Source organism: Dermacentor albipictus, chromosome 1 (assembly GCF_038994185.2).
Source record: "Dermacentor albipictus isolate Rhodes 1998 colony chromosome 1, USDA_Dalb.pri_finalv2, whole genome shotgun sequence".
In the NCBI taxonomy this organism is placed as follows: Eukaryota; Metazoa; Arthropoda; class Arachnida; order Ixodida; family Ixodidae; genus Dermacentor; species Dermacentor albipictus.
Window position 1 is genome coordinate 72,163,810 of NC_091821.1, and position 17,724 is coordinate 72,181,533.

The window sequence follows — 17,724 nt, forward strand, 5'->3', positions numbered from 1 at the left end:
GAAAGCCGCCGGGCGTGCTGGTGTGCGAGTGGTTTACTCCGCACCCCACAAACTTGGTACCAGGCCCCTGCAAGCGAGTGAACACCACTTGACCTGAGGACATGGAATGCAACAAAAGACATTCCAGACGCTTCGTAGACGCTTCGCAGACGCTTCGACCCTGCAAGGCCGAAATCGTGCACGAGATCCCCACGTTCTGCGGCGGCTTCTACATCGGACAAACCGGTCATTGCATCAATGGCCACCTGAGAGAGGATGCCAGAATCTGAAGTTAAAAAGAGGCAGTAATTTGGGCATTCATTGTGCCATATGCGTGTGCGAGCCCACCATCCACAAGACGCGTATTTTGCGCAGGTATCATAGCACGTACGCTCGTAAAATCTGCGAGGCATTCACTACGCATTGCAAGGAGCCGTATTGTATCAGCTCGCCATCAGTTGCCTTAACTGACAGAGATTAACTATCTCTGCGGCTGAACATTAGACGCTCTTGCTTCGTTTTCCCTTAGCACGCGGGCGGCTTTCGGTTGGTTTTCTTGGCGCTTTCTTTCTTTCTTTTTTTTACTCAATTCTGTCACCATATATTTTGAGGTTACAAAATAAATGCTCTTGCTGGTAATCAGCGCCTAGTCCTGCCCTTTATTTTTTGTCCCGTTTGTCGCGCTGTGTTGCAGTCATGAAAAATATACCTGGAACAATACATGATTTTACAGTACTTAAATGTGCCGCATCATCCCAACCTATACTGATACTATCTTGCATGACGCTCTTGATATTGTACAGTTTACATGCTCGCCGAGGGAGAAAATAATGCCAGGTACTGCCAAGATTCCAGGCACCTTCTGCTCGGCCAGTGTTACTGAGACTGCCGATTTAGCGGCGCTTCAGCCGCCACGCGGCAGTGTACCGGTGCGCCATGTTTCTCTCTCGCGACACGATTACTGCCCGCGCAGCAGCACACGCACTGTGTACGTGTGTCCACGCAGGCGTGGCGAACGACTCCCTCTACGCGGTGCGGTACCAGGCGAACCATTTCCAGAGCCGGTACGTGAACTCGTTCGCATGCATGCGCGAGACAGAGGACGTGTTCGGCGTGCTCCTAGCGGCCCACTGGCACCAGAGCACCTACAGCCCCCGCGAGCGGCGCCGCCTCGACGGCCTACTGAATGGCGTCCTGGATCATGTGGGCCAGCGCCTGCGCGATGCCGCCTGGCCATCGCTGGACAACGGCACGCGCCTCGAGTCACTTCAGCGCCTGCAACAGCTCACCGTCCGCGTCTGGCCCCGCAAGCGTTTCCACAGCGAGCAGGCGCTGCGCCGGGTGCGCTGTGGCCTCTTTTGATCCTCGTTTGCTGCTCTTCCCCAGATTCATGCTCCTATAGGCTCGCTCAAAATTTGAAATTTTGTGTGCGTGCGTGCACAGTAGCGCACTGTCCGAGTAGGGGCCAGAAATATTAAAAAAGAACGTGACGGTAATGTTGGGCCGCGGTCAGTCTAGAGTGCGCGCTCGCAGAGGCAAGCGTGCGCGTATTCCTCCTGGCCAGCCGTAGAGCTGAACGTAAATTGTGCACTCCTCTGGGCTGTTCGTGATCCCAGAACGACGCCTCGTCCCGTCGTGACACAGTGAGCCGTAAATTACGCGTACTGGTGAAAGTACTCGCAGACGTGGGGTTGCTCAGCCAGGAAACCTATACTGCGCCGCGTGATGTCGCCATCGACGCGCACATGCGTGCTGTCTGCTGCAGGAGCTATATATAGAAGCGCTACATCAGTGCACGGTGTTGTGTCCGTGTTCGCGAACAACCCCGACCAACAGCCCCTGTCCGCAGGTGCAGGCTGCGGCTTACGCGTTCTCTTCGGTTTTTCTCATTGCATGACTCATGTCTTGAAAGCCCAATGTGCAATAAGCACAGCGTATGTGAACATCATAGTGCGAAGCCCTGCATAACGCGTCGCTGCCGAACAGACTCGTGGCCCTTGAAACGCCGCGCCGACAGACTAGGCAAGGCAGTGCGTACACAGCCCCCCCATGGTTGCGCAGAAACTACATATGCAGCAGGCTCCGGCCAGACGGTGTTTAAGAAATTTATGCTGAAACATAAATTTGATCAAAACGCATCACACATGGCTAGCTTCATGTAAGAGTGAAAACAGAAACCCAATTGCATTTATTAGGACATTGCACATACTTTTCTCCGCGTAGGAGTGTAAGAATTGTCACTGTCGGCGATTTAGCAATTTAGAATCCTCAGCGTACGTGCACGGCATTTACTAGCACCTTCTGTATTTTCTATGTTCTTTTTGAAGACAAGGTCTTAGATGACTTGAGACGGCGTTGGCGTATCCGGGATTTTCTGATCTTGCAACCAATTCCAGAAAAAAAACTGCCCTTTTGGGCCTCCAGAGCGTCGTAGCAAGTTGCAAAAGGTATAAAAATGTAGGTATCAACGAGACAAGAAGCGGTAACAAGTCGCAGAGTAGGTAAAATTAACGGTACAGGCCTAATTAGGACCAATATAGTCGGAAAATAACCACATTGCGTAATACTCCTACAAAAGGTGCACCACCGCAGATACAGAAATGCTGAAGCGAAACCGCCGTACGGCCCACCTTTGGGAAATGGAGCGAGTTAGCTTGGACTAAGCAGGGCTTGCATGAGAAACTAGTGTCCGGAAAGCGGTTTCGCCGGTGTCCACGAGAAACAAGAATTAGTCGGACAGTACGTAAAATTTACGGCACGGAAGCAATTAGCGCCAATATAGTTTAAAATTAGTCACATTGCACCACAGACTGCTATCAGCCCACCTAGCCTCTTGGCAAAAAAAGAAAAACGTGAACCAAGTGTCGGCGATACAGAATACAAGCTCGACGCAAGTGCGCGTGAAATGCGATACGAAATAACTAAAAAATGAACATGAAAAAGAGACAAAATTGAGATATAATTAACATTTAGATGTCGAATTATTTGAACCACCATCCATGTACGCCGACCTTGTTTTCGTTAGCGTTGACACTTGGTCGACATTTTTTTTAATACTCAGCAATAAGTAACATTGCGCCCCGAGCCTTCGATCGTGCTGCACTCAGGTATATCCCAAGGCTGTATAAAGTTCGATTTCACATTAGTATTCCGTTCGCCTTCAATATCGTTGATGGCGACGTTACCACACCGTCCAGCTGTCGCCGTTCTGAGTGTTGAATGGTGGGCAATTTTTTGAGTGCGAACTGTGGTAGTCACAAAACTTGCGTATACCAGCAGAATTCTTGCCCAAACTGGATCCTTCTGTAACATATGGCCAACACAAATAATGCAAAACTCAAATGACCCGGTGTGTTTGTTCTTGCGAAAACATTTCGATACGACGATTCGAAAGCTGCTATCTCGGCACTCCTAGAGGCGATAAGCGGGACGCGGTTTGCGGCAGAATAAAGATCCTGGAAGAGCGCCTTATTTGCTTGATTATTGCGTGCTGGCACGCACGCACGCATGCATGCATGCATGCATGCAAACGGAAACCGTCTCGCAATGTCGATATCAGGCAGGCAGACGAAGCACATGAGGATGCCTTAAACGCACCTGTTTGCTCTGGCGAACTTATGCGTGAAGAGATAAGAGAACGAATGCGAGTGCTACATCTGTAAAAAGGTACAGTCAATTGTGCAAACAAATATACTCGTAATAATATTATCCAGGCGTGTTGTGAAAACAGCCACATTGATAGGTTGATTGGTCAATTGAGCACTTTTCTTTTTCTTGAAAGTTCAAGGGGATGCGAGGACTAAGACGTACGTACATGCTTGGTACATGTCTGACAAAGGTCCTCGTCCCTCACATGCATACATTTCAGACAACGGTTATTACATATATCTCATTATATATAGCATATGATGCTGTTCCAGTTAAGCGGTCATTGGAAAAATTAAACGACAATCTAAATACATTCTTCTGTGCGTATACAATATCTCAGGGTATACAGTGCATTCGGGAGAAGTTTCAGTAGTTCAAGGACCACGATTTCAAAGGGGGTCGCCGCTCTTCTGCACGTCTGGGCGCCTGCAAATGGGCCTAGCACCAGATCTTGTCACTCGCGGAGTAGGTTCGCAACTACAGACAAGTACTGCACATAACTCCTGAAACCAATACGTCCACCCATGCAATTATAGCGACGCTCGGTATAGCTACGAAACTAGGGGCTGACTGCCCGTATCTGCAAGAGCCTCACGAGTGACGCCGCATAGCTGCATCATATAATCAGCTCTCTCGAACCCAGAGTAAGTACTTACGACGCGCAGTTATCCGCTCGTCAACTTCACTGCATCCTCCAGCAAGCCCTTTTTTGACACGGCGAACGCGCCAAAAGAACTCGCAATTGAACAGGTGGCACTGTGCATGCAGGTGTTCCGGCGCTTCCCGAGCACGGCTTACTCGTACGTAGAAATGTGGATCAGGTGCCGGCGCCAACTCAGCGCCTTGCTCGTGGGCGACGCGGAGTTCCACCACGAGCAGCACAGGCTGCCGCTCTCAGACTTTGGGCCGCTGGTGCGGTACGACCAGCTCTCCAACAGTGTATCGGCCGCCATCGCCGCATTGGGTGCACCCTTCTACTACGCCTACGGCATACCGGCAATGTGGTACGCACATCATCTGTACGGAGACTCGTACTAGTGCGTGTGCCGGGAACGGCACGCATGTCGCGAGCTAATATAGAAGAATCACACCGGCAACAGTGGTTTGCGAGTCGCTACCCTGAAGTTACTTGTAAGGTCGCCGCCTGGTTTCACACTAAATAAGTGAAACCAGGCATCTCTGCTTTTGCGTCTCGTCTTCCGATAAAGAATAAACATGTTCTTACAGTCCAGACAGATAAGCCATACGCTCCCGAATTTGCGTCTGCTATCTCACACGATTCCCTCACTGTTCTTCATTGTCCTTGGGCTCTCGTCACGTAATTTCATAACGATTGCGCACTTGCGGGCACTAATTACTTGAAGTCGGAAGAAAAAGAAAACAACAGATAAGAAGACGCATTAAAAAAGCTCAAGCACTGACTACCAATTGGTCTGAAGATGAGTGTCACAATATGTTGCAAACCAAGAGCGCGACACAGGGCACAAAGAGAACCATAAGACAAAGCGCTGACTAATAGCCAAATACTTTACTTCTAGAGGCGATATATAAAGGCATGCGGAGGGGCATACACAAGGGAAAATCATCGGCATGGAAGATAATATACTTCTTTCGTCACGTAACGGGGACGGGGAACGGTCGCGTATGCTTAACAGGGGCTTCTTCTTGGGCATGTCGGTGGTTTCTGCTAAGCCATTGTCATTGCGCGCAGAAAGAGATATACGTAGGAAGGACACGCGCACAAAGCATCAACTATCAAATAATTTAACGATTCAAACAGCAGACCATAGGGCACAGTTTCTGCGCACGCGAAACACGAGACACAGATGGCACGACAGTGCTAGTTTATCTCTCAATCTACAAATTGAATACAAACAAGTGCATCTCTGCAGAATATAAGGTAACCAAAGGGTCACTGACGCAAGCGGAACCTTTCTTCCTCATAAAATGTGCCTCCGTGAGAACGCGTGCTGTTTTATTACCTTTCTTATCCAGAATACTACCACTCGAACGCACGGCTCACACGAGCAGGCCTTGGAATGCGCGCTGATATGCGCACCATCCAATTTACTTAAATTGTTTGAATGCTCCATAGGACGGTTATTTCAAACTTCGGCTTGTTTGGCCCACATAGGACTTTCCGCAGATGAGCGTCCTCTCGTAGAAACCCTCACAGCATAGCGCACTTCGTGCGTCCGTACCGCACACCTTTGTTTCTCAGTGCTCGTCGAGCTGCTGTTCACCTTACGAAGAATGGCTTGGGCCATGGCACGCACGTGGTATTGCTTCCCAGTGCCTGGAGTCGGCGCTGCGGAAGACATGCTCTCACATGATGCAGGCTTGCGTTTCATATCAGGTGAACGGGCTTTTAGAGCCGCCTTAATTCCCTCAGTCCGTCTTGCGTGCCGTGGCCGAATCAACGGGCATTTTCGGTTCCGGCGATGAGCTTTCGTTGGTTTTCCAATGTCAAAAACGTGGCTTCTACTTGCGGTGAGAAGCTGCAGCACTCAAAAGGGAGCCGTGTAGGAACCGTAATAAAATCGTTTCGCTGAGATGAAGGAATAATGAAACCTAGAAATTGTCGAAGTATCATCTTGTGTCGCAGCACCTGGGGAAACATGACATGATGGGTAGTTCCCCTATCGCAGATCTTCAAGTTGTCCGCGACAGTCCTGAAGCGTTAATGCGATAGAGAACGGCACGCTTAGGTCAGAGTAAATGTTGTAGCAATATCATCGAAATTAGGCCACTGCGCTAGAAAGTGCAGTGTTGCTCGCCGAACAATGCATGCTGTCGTATCCGCAGGTACGGCGGCTTGGTGTCGGTGTTCGCGCGCGAGGTGGTGCGCGCCATGAGCCCGCAAATCGCGCTGATGATGCTGCGCAGTCGCTTGGCCTTGCACGCGGCCGCCAACGAATCGGCAGCGTGCGAGCCCAGCGAGTTTCCCTGGGACCCACCGAACTTGGAGCTGGCCGCGATGGAGCTCACCTTCGACATGTGGCAGTACCAGGGCGGAGACTCGTACCTCAAGGATATCAACTACACGTCGGCTCAGGTGCGCACGCTCCATTACCCGCCATTTGTCCCTATAGGTTCATACTGTTTCTCGTTTCGTTACCGCTGCCTAAAAGTTCACCCTTTAATTTCCGGGCTATTATACACATTTACGGCGGTTATAGCACAGCGATTACAGCCCATGTCCTCCGAGTTCCCCCCGCAATAACAACTATCGATAAAGGTCAGAAAAGTATACTGCGCACTAGTATCTTCTACCTTCTTTATGTTTTCGTTTTCCATCTCTTTCATTTTTTTTTCTTTTTTGACGAAAACACAGTTCATATATGCCTGCCCCCTTCTGAAGGACCCACGACTAGGTTTGGCCATCGCAATCAAAAATCAATCAAAGCTCTCGAGGTGACGAGCATGTCCGCAGAATCGTGCACCAGCGTACGCCGTAAATTCAAACGAAAGCCCACTTGCCATTTTCTCAAAGCAGTCACTTTTCTCGTCAGCAGTGACGACGTCACACATGTTTAATTTACCGCGCTGCAAGCGGAAAGCATGACTGCGGTCAGAGTGGCCTAGAATTCCTCATCTGGGCACCCTGACCACGTCACGCTTCCCACTTGCAGCACGCTATGGAGGAAAGCAGCGCACAAATTACCAGGGCTGCAGATCGCCAGATCCGGAAAGCGAAAAGCAGCGAAAACAAAATCTGAAAAATTAGCCAGCTGACTGCAGGTGTCAAAGAAAGTAGCCGAAAAAGACGTTGTCGCCATGCATGAGCGATGACGTAAGGGAAAAAAAAAAGCATTGCTGGAGCTGAGTTTGAAACTGCTCCGTTTGGAACGATTCCGTGCGGCAATCTTCGGATTCGTAAAAAAAATGTCTTAAAACACACGACATGCTCTCTTTGGCTGGAGAGTTCAGCCAGCAAATATCCTGCAAGAGGAATACCTTCAGGTTACAGTTCGTGGAACGTCTTGTTTTGTTGATCTGTAAACTCCAAGGCGAAAACATCAGTTTTATTACAAGACAAACGGTATAACCTGCGGCTCTCCATGCTCCATGAAAAAAAAATAGTAAAAAATAGGATTGCTAAGTGGGCACTAAAATACATAATTCTGGAAACAACAAAGAGGTCGTTACTAATGCAATAATTCAACTATACAGGGTGTTTTTTTTTTCTTTACCCACACCAAGTTCTTAAAAATCGCGTGTGGCAGATTGCATGCTCATTCTAACCCTTGGTTTAAGGTACTATGTGTTTCTTTTGTATGTTAATGCTACGCTTGGGTGATGACAATTCTTCCCTTTTATCAACTGTCTCGATTAATTAATGTGTTTTTTTAACTATTAAAGGATGGAATAAGAGAAAGCTAAGCGAGTTGGTAAGAATTCATAGTTTGAAAAGGCAGGCAGAGAGAGCACAAACAAAATAGGAACGCAAAGGACAGCACAAACGCTGTCACAGAAATGGAAAAGGATGAAAAAAATATATAATAATTGTGCATGCTCAAAGAAAGGCAGCACTAGCCTGTTGATGATGGACATGCCCACTCTCAGCAGGTGCTAGTACGCCAATTCTTTGTGACGGATAATCGAAGGCTGACTTATGATCAATGTTACCGCAATTTTCGATATACACAGATGGAAGCGGCCAAGGAAGCCTTGGAGCAGCTCTGGGAGCACTGTTTTAGGCTTGTAGCGCAGCTCGGAAGAGCAAAAAAGGAAGGAGGTAGGGGTAATCAAAGGGAACGGAAAACAGAGCGCTCACTCTGTTTTCCGTTCCCTTTGATTACCCCTACCTCCTTCCTTTTTTGCTCTTCCGAGCTGCGCTACAAGCCTAAAACAGTCATGAGATACCAACTCGCCCAAACTGCCACGCTTTTGACCTCTGGGAGCAGCAAATTTTGCACTTTGGAGCAAAATTTGGTGTGTGTCTTTGGCTTTGGAGCAAAATTTGGCCTGGGTTCGGCACTGTTCTGGAGCGATTGCGTGCCCAAACAGGAGACGAAAAGTTGCAAGACCGGTTTCACCATACCAGGGAGAAAAGGGAGACCAGGGTTTCACCGGACCGGACCAGGGAAAAAAGGCATACAAGAGCGACACGAGGACTGATGAACGACTCCAGGGAATCTACAAGCTACGAGCCAACGGTTCGTGACCCCGAAGAGAAATTCTGCTGCTGAAACGCCAATCCCTCGCCCAGTGGCTGCTGGCCCCTACGTGTCGGGATCTGCCTCCCCCGCCGGAGATGCTGTTACGACTGGCGTGTAACATCCCGTGCAAAAAGGATGGTCGAAAAACCCTGCCTAATCGAAACGGAGGATGGATCCCTAATTTGCTATGATTGTCTCGAGAGGTTGCCGGTGTGGCGGGCGCCCCGCAGTGATTTCGGGCCCCTTTGTGTCTGTGCGACTCAAGGGGAGAACCCTTCCCGCAAACTGTGTGACTCTAGGGGGAACCCTTTCCGCGAACTGTGCGACTCTAGAGGGGAACCCTTTCCGCGAACTGTGCGACTCAAGGGGAGAACCCTTTCCGCAAACTGTGCCACTCTAGGGGGGAACCCTTTCCGCGAACTGTGCGACTCAAGGGGAGAACCCTTTCCGCGAACTGTGCGACTCTAGGGGGAACCCTTTCCGCGAACTGTGCGACTCTAGAGGGGAACCCTTTCCGCGAACCAAACAGGACCCACGTGCTTGCCACCAGCGGAGGCAAGCACATGCAACGTCGCCTAGGAGAGGGGGAGCAGCCGCCAAGCACCGATGGGAATCAGAACATGTAACGTGACGTTGACGTGAGCAAACTCCCGCCTACGATTTTAGCAGGCCTATTTAAGCGGCCCCACAATGTATTTTTATTCATTCATTCTCTTCTTATATATCCTTTACCAACCATGGAATAAGCAGTGCAAGTTTCGCACTAGAAATCGTCACCGCCCCTGCCTGGTCGCCATGGGCTACCGGACGCCTGCAGCCTGTCGACAACGCCACGCTACCCAGTAGTAACGCCGGTCGAGGTTCGAGTAACCGGCGTCGCAACGCTGCCTGCCTGCCTGCGTGCGCACGAGCTCCCACCGAGGAGCTGCCCCACTAATGGGAAACGACAGCGTGTGGTTTCATCAAGGGAGGCCGCAAGCGGCGTTCGAGGACAGTGGCACGCGGGAGATCGACTACCTTGCTGTGCAGGCGACAGAGTGATCTTCTTTAGCTCCGGACACAAGTTCGCCCCTTAATATATAGTTTACTTTTATAAACCTGTGTTGACTAAAAACGCTACATTTCTGGTGGAGGTGCACGGTATGATTCCGAGCCCCACAGACCGAAGATAGCGTAGTCCTGATCCTCGGCGATTGGAACCCGTGGAAATGATGTCAGTGCACCAACCGACCAGCCGTCGTCTTCGAGGGGATCCGCCAGAATTCAGACCTCTTCTCTTCGCGGCAAAGGACCCAACTGACACCGCTATCATGACCAGCCAAGTTACACCGGCACAACTCCTTTACTCCTTTACTAACCTGGTTAATTTCCTTGAATTGAACTCATTTTTTAGGTCAGCACAGCACGGTTTTCGGAAATCTTACTCCTGTGAAACCCAATTAATATCATTTACACATGCACTACACCATATTCTTGACAAATCATCACTAGCTGATTGTATATTCTTGGATTTTTCAAAAGCATTCGACAAGGTGTGTCACAAACTATTACTTCATAAACTAAAAGAACTTAACATAGACGGTAACCTTTTGAAATGGATTGAATGTTTTCTGCTCAACCGCTCGCAATTTGTTTGTGCTAACGACATTAACTCCGACTTTACAGAGGTCCGTTCAGGTGTTCCACAGGGTTCCGTCCTTGGACCCCTACTGTTCCTAATTTACATTAATGATCTTCCCTCGCTTATCAACTCCCATATCCATCTATTCGCTGATGCGTCATATTCAGAGAAATTACCAATGCTAACGATATTGAATTACTTCAGTCAGACCTTACCACGATAGGAAACTGGTGCAATGAATGGTTAATGGAGCTCAATATTAACAAATGCAAAATCATGCGTGTTTCTCGGAAAACATATACAATACCATCATACTACATTAACAACATGTCATTGGAATCAGTTTCTTCATATAAATATCTTGGTGTTTACATCACTTCTAACCTAAACTGTTCTCTTCATACTGAAAACATAATCAAAAACGCTAATCGCATGCTTGGCTACCTACGTCGCAACTTTTTCAACGTACCTACTAATTTGAAACTTTGGTTATATAAAACATTAATACGACCCAAACTCGAATACGCGACTCCGGTATGGGACCCTGCTCATGAAAACCTAATCACTGACCTCGAGATGGTTCAAAATAACTCTGTACGTTTTATTCTTGCTAACTACAACCGCACAGCGAGTATAACTAACATGAAATCTAATCTTTGCCTCCCATCGCTGGCATCTCGCAGAAAAGTGTCTCGTATTGCCCTCTTCCACAAGTTGTACCATCACCATACTCTACGAGATCACCTCATCCCCCATCCAATTTATGTATCCCGTCGCATTGATCATCAGTACAAAGTGGGTATTTTGTCATGCAACACTAAAAGTTTTTCACAATCATTCCTGCCGCGAACCTCGCGTGACTGGAACCATCTTCCCGCCGAAGTTGTAGGCCTTATTAATTATGAACAGTTCCGTGAAGCCTTAGCTAATATTGTATATACAGGTGCCATTTAAACGCTCATGTAACCAACTGTCTTTATCCTCTTTTTGTATTTGCCACTCCCCCTCTGTAATGCCCTTGGCCCTGAGGGGTATAATAAATGAAAATGAAATGAAAATGAAAACTCATCGTGAGCCAACCTATCGCACCACAGGCCTTCCACGGCGACTCGTTCGAAGACGCGTAGACCTGGTTGGACCATTTCACGATAGTGGCAAGGTCGAACGAATGGAGTGAAGAACGCAAGCTGCGCAATGTGTACTTTGCTTTAGAAGATTCTGCACGAACGCGATACGAAAACCACGAGGCTTCGCTGTCATCTTGGGAAGAGTTTCATAGCTGCTGGCTATGTATGGTAGCAGCGATCGCAGGGAGAAGGCAGAAACTGCTCTTCGGTACGGAATCAGCGCATTAATGAAAGCGTGGCCATGTACATGACGGACATGTCCCGCCTATTCAAGCTCACCAACCCCAACATGAGCGAAGACAAAAAGGTACGCCATCTCATGCATGGAGTAAAGCAACAGCTTTTCGCGGGTCTCGTTCGCTAGCGCCACGCACCGCTGCCGAGTTTTGATCGGAAGCAACAACGATAATACAACCGCGACCCGATAATACCGGGCAATACAACCGCGACCTAAGCTGCCCGTCCGCAGATATCTTTTCTGCGTGCACTGAGAACAATCTGCAGACACTGCGAGAACACGTCAGGTCTGTAGTCAGGGAAGAGCTACGCAAGATGCAGTCTCACGGAGCTCCTCCGGAACCATCCATCGTCGATATCGCCAAAAGCGAAGTGAGGCAAGCCATACGGGGATCATAGTGTGCACCACCACCGACACGACCGACGCCAACGTACTCCGACATGCTGAGGCGAGCCGCCGTTCACAGTGCGCCTATCGTTCAGAGTGCAACGATCGTTAACAGTGCGTCCATCGTTCACAGTGCGCCCATCGCGAGGCTAAGCAAGTACGTACTGATAGCACGCAGTGCGCCCCGTATGGCTGAGAGAAGGCCCAGAAAAGTGATGTCTGGCGTTTCACCGACCGTAGGCCTCTGTGTTTTCACTACGGAGAAGCTGGTCATCTGTGCCGATTTTGCTTGTATCGTCAAGCCGGTCTTAGAGGATTTCCTATAAATGCACCATGCCCCCGAAACGGTGAAAGACTACCCGACATTGAAGGGTACTTATGTATACGTGAGAGTTTCAGCGCAGCTCGTCTTCACCAACCGCGGTCGCCATACCATATGCGTTACCTATCGCCAAGCCCACACGTGTCTTCAAGCACGGCTAGGGATCGTTCGCCTAGCTCAAAGCCTGAAAACTGAAGCGAGCGACCTGTGGAGGCGAGGCCGCTAACAATCAGACAGGCGAAGATCCTCCAACGCGGTACTGCAGGGTGACATCGACGGTTTGTTCCAGGTAAAGAAGTGCAGTAATGAGAAAATGGCTTCAGACTTGCCTTTACTTACTGATTGGTACCAGCTGAATGCGCTCATTTGTTACCGGGGCGGATTATTCGGTGATAAGCTATGAATTGGCGAAGGAGCTAAAAAAAGGTTTTTACGGAGTGGAATGGACCTCAGATACCCACAGCAGGTGGTCACTTTATTGTGCCTCTGTGCAGGTTCACCGCAAGAGTTCGGACACGAGGATTTACATACGTTGGTGACTGCGCAATACTTTCGAAATGCTCAAGGGATGTTATACTTGGGATAGATTTTGTGAAGGCTAATGGTGCCATTATCAACTTACAAAAGTCAAGCGTATCATTCTCGACCGAACAAGCTATAACCTGGGAAAAATCAGAACCATGTATCACTCCAATGCGACTTGTCAATGACGATGTAACTGAGCCTCCACACAGCAGTGTAATCGTTCTCGTCAAAAATGACACATTCAACGACTACCAAGGTACAGCAGATAGCGACACGAAACTTTTCATGAACAGGAGCGTGTGTGTGGCATGAGGACTCGTTCACCTCCGTAACGGATGCGCAGATATCCTCCTCACTAATTTTGGGAACGAGTTTCTGCACATCGCGAAGGGAACAACTATCGCCTTCTTCAATTAGTTTTCTGAAACGACAGAATTAGGCAGCCTAGAGCTAGCATCAGCGGATGTGCCAACGACCCTCAAAGTCCGCCGTTAATCCGAACCTTTCAGTGAGTGAGTGAAATAACTTTATTTCGGTCCAGAGAAGACGTAGGGAAGACCCCGCGCCACCCGGCTAGTCCCACGTAGGGACCGCCAAGCCGAGCTTGACGGCCCGATCGCGGGCTCTCTGGACGGCCAGGGTTTGGTCGTTGAGTTCGGGGCTGCCCAAGAGCGCAGCCCATCTATCCTCGCTGAAGGAGGAGCCGATGGCTTCACACTCCCACAACACATGGTCCAATGTTGCCCTTAGTCCACAGGCAGGACAGTCCGCACTGGGATAGCTTTCAGGGTATATGGCATGAAGAACTGCGAGGTTAGGGTACGCACGGGCTTGTAGAAGTCGAAGGGTAACCGCCCGCGCCCTGCATAAGGCGGGGTGCGGGAGGGGGAATACCCGTCTTGACAGATAGTAGTGTGTGGTGATTTCATTGAACGTAAGCAAGGGTTCCCCGCGGGGCAGGGGGACTGCTGAGGTGGCGCGGTCAGTGAGTCCTCGTGCGGCCTCGTGTGCACCCTCGTTAGGGTTAGAGGGAGAACCCTCAATCGACCCCAAGTGAGCGGGAAACCAAATGAGAGAATGCGGAGAGATACTTTTGGCGCTTTGGAGAATGCGGAGGGCCTGGGGGAGACCATACCGGTTTGGTTGGCCTTAATGGCTGCCTTGGAATCACTACATATTGCCTCTCTGCGACCATCGAGCACAGCCAGCGCGATTGCAACCTGTTCGGCTACCACGGGCCTCGAAGTGCGTACCGTAGCGCAGCAAGTGAGCCTTGAATTGGAGTCTACGATGGAGACGGCGAATGCCTCTTGTTGGACATATGCCGCGGCATCCACGAAGCTTGCTTCAATGTGGTTATTGCGGACATGCTCAAGTAGAGCTGTACCCCTGGCCCGACGTCTGCCGACGTTGTTTGCGGGGTGCATATTGCGGGGAAGGGGTGCGATGTACAGGTGAGGCCTGATGTCGCTGGGAATCCGCACGGCGTCGGGGCACTGGGCGACAGGATTGAGGCCCATCTCGCCGAGTAACTTGCGGCCCGTCGGGGTGCCGGATAGCCTGAGCATCTGTGAGTGCTCTTGTGCCTCTTGTCCCTCGATGTGTTGTGGACTCCGAGCTTCAACAGGTTTTCGGTGTGGGTGCTTGCAGATAAGCCGAGGGCGAGCTTAAAGACCTTTCTGATGAGTGAATTGAGCTTGTTCCTCTCTGCAACATGCCAATTATGCATGGCCGCCGAGTATGAAAGGTGGCAGAGAACAAAAGCATGTATAATGCGGATGAGGTTGTCTTCCTTAATTCCCCGGTGCCTGTTGGCGATCCTCCGAATGAGGCCGAGAACACTCTCCGTCTTGGCGCTGATCTTTCTGAGTGCGGTTCCATTGGCACCGTTAGACTCGATATACATCCCCAATATTCGGAGCGAGTCGACTCTGGGCACCGGAGACCCGTCACCAGTGAAAAGCCGTATTTCGCTTTCGGACGCCGGTTTCCAATCACGATGGCCGCCACCTCTGGGTCTTTTCTTGTAGGGAAGTAGCTCAGATTTCGATGGAGAACATCTGAGCCCAGTGGGGCGGAGGAAGCGCTCGGTCGCATCGATGGCGCTCTGCATGGCGGCTTCAACTTGGCCGTCGCTCCCGCCGACGCACCAGATGGTGATGTCATCTGCGTAGATGGTATGGTTGATTCCTTGAATCTTCGTGAGCTCCTTAGAAAGCCCGATCATTGCGATGTTAAATAATGTTGGCGAGATGACTGAGCCCTGAGGCGTGCCGCGTGAACCGAGGGTGATCTCTTGCGAAAGGTATCCTTCGATGTTGAGCTTGGCTGTTCTCTGGCTAAGGAAGGATCGGACGAAGTCGTACGTCCTCTTCCCGAGCCCGAGGCCGGCAATAGACTGGAGAATGAACCCGTGTGAGATATTGTCGAACGCCTTCTGCAGGTCTAATCCAAGGATGGCTCTAGTATCACCCGTGCTCCGGTCGATGATCTGATGCTTTATCAGCTTCATGGCGTCCTGTGTCGAGAGGCCGGCTCTGAAACCGATCATATTGTGGGTGTACATCTCATTGGCTTCGATGTGCACCTTGAGCCGGTTGAGCAGGGAATACTCTGCAACCTTACCGACACACGACGTCAGGGAAATTGGTCTTAAATTCTCTATTCCTGGTGCTTTACGGGGTTTGGGGATGAGTACCGTGCAGGCCGCCTTCCACTGTGTGGGGACCTGTCCACTACGCCAGACTTCATTAATCCTTTCAGTGAAGAAGTCGATCGACTCATCATCGAGATTCCTCAGCATCCTGTTAGTGACGCCATCTGGGCCAGGGGCAGATTTGACGTTGAGTGAGAAGAGGACATCTCGGATCTCGGCCGCGGTAAAGTCCTGGTCCAACTCCGGCACCGCACACCCCGCGTAGTCCGGGAACTGGGTAGGGGCAGAACTATCCGCGACCGGCAGGTACATGTCTATGAGCCTGTCGACAATCAACTCGTCCGGGGTAGAGTCCGTAGCGAGGTGGATGGCTCGCGCGAGGGATCGTCTTTGGCTGGATCTGGTGCTGCCCTCATCGAGAAAGTGTTTGAGCAGACCCCAGCTCTTGCCTGATCTGAGCTGACCCTCGACGGATTCGCAGAGCTCATCCCATTGTTGCTTACACAGGTTCTTGCAGTGATGTTCGATCTCCCTGTTAACCTCCGAGACCTTCTTGCGGAGCCTCCTGTTATGCTTCTGCCCCATCCATCTCGTGAGGAGGGCCAGCAGGTGCGCCAACCTGCTATCCATCTTGTCAACGTCGAGCTCAGTGACGACTCCTTGGTTGCCGCCGCGGCGTCATCCCTGATCCCTTTGCACCAACCTTCAAAATCTGTCCCGGCCATCGGTGCGCGCTCGGCTCTGATCTTGCGGAAAACGTCCCAGTCGATCAACTTGAATTTCCTCGTCTTATAGCGGGCAATCGGGAGGGAGACTTCGATGACGTAGTGGTCACTTCCGAGGTCTAGAGCCGTGTTTACTCACTTGACCTCCCCTACGTTCTTGACAAAAGAGAGGTCTGGGGTAGTGTCCCGGCATGCGGAGTTGCCTCTCCTAGTGGGGAAATCCTTATCAGTGATAAGGGTCAAGTCCACTTCCATCGCATTCTGCCACAGTTCGCGTCCCTTGGGCGTGTCATGGGTGTTTAACGCCCCACACCCTATGTGGGGCGTTAAAATCTCCGACGACTACAAGGGGGTGCACACCGGCCAGGCTGACGGCCCTCTTGAGGAGAGAGTTCGCCCTCGCCCTGCGGTAGCTGGGGCTGCAGTATACGTTGAGGATAAAGAGACTGTTTCTTCTGAGGCCCTTTCTGGGTGGGTTCATGAGGATTTCAGTCATGACGTACTCGATGCCATCACCAACTGCGCCGAGGTCGCGAGAGAGGCAATTGTACCTTTTGTTGACAAGAGTAGCAACTCCCCTACCTCCTGAATGTGAGGATGCTACCAGATAACCTGCGAGTTTGATAGGAGTACTAGTTACAACTTCCTGAATAGCGATGATTTGGGGCTTAACCGTGAGAGTTCTTAAATATTGCTGCAGAAGCGGCTTCTTGTTGGGAAACCCTCCGCAGTTCCATTGCCAGATACTAAAGTTCTCGTCCGCACTATCCATGGCTAGGCTGAGAGGAGGCTTGAACGGCCCTGAGAATTGCGCCCTCCGTCGGTGGTGCTAGTACATGACGTCGTGCTGCGACCTGCGAAGGAGCGGGGCTGGGTTCTCTCCTGGCATCAACGTCCTCTAGTTTGCTTATCCTTTCACTGAGTGCACCTAAGCCCATTTTTGGATGCGCTATAGATTCCTGGACCTTTGCTAAGCTAGCCTGTATGCTGGCGAAGGCATTCTTGAGTTCTGAGAGCAATTTTATAGTCTCGTATTCCTCTTTGTTCTCTACCGCTCGACGCTTGGGCGGGCGAGCCGCGTGGGATGTCTCGGACGTATCCATGGCGACCGGGGCCAAAGCGGGTTGCGGCGAGGAGGGTGAAAGCGCGAGCTTCCTAATCTCCGCCATCTCCGCAGCTAGCCTGCGCATTTCTTGTTTAACCTGCGCGTTTTCTTTCCTCAACTGCTCGTTAACTCGTCGCAACTCCTCGAGCTCATGTGCGTGGTGAGAATCGCGAGGCGAGTCGTCACCTCTTGGACCCTCACGTCCCCCTCGAACCTTGTCGGCCCAGGA

The 17,724-nt window shown here is 50.6% G+C and overlaps 1 protein-coding gene across 6 annotated transcripts in view; it reads left to right on the forward strand.

The window, feature by feature from the left end:
• LOC135903943 (endothelin-converting enzyme-like 1) overlaps nucleotides 1–17,724 on the forward strand; it is a 78,475-nt gene that overhangs the window by 24,717 nt on the left and 36,034 nt on the right. For 5 of the 6 annotated variants that reach the window (XM_065434421.1, XM_065434420.2, XM_065434424.2 and 2 more), the window contains 3 exons: nucleotides 986–1,320; nucleotides 4,396–4,631; nucleotides 6,433–6,682. In XM_065434421.1, the coding sequence (XP_065290493.1) occupies nucleotides 986–1,320; nucleotides 4,396–4,631; nucleotides 6,433–6,682 (821 nt within the window). The remainder of the gene's footprint in view (nucleotides 1–985; nucleotides 1,321–4,395; nucleotides 4,632–6,432; nucleotides 6,683–17,724) is intronic. The other variant, XM_065434425.2, reaches the window with a different exon arrangement.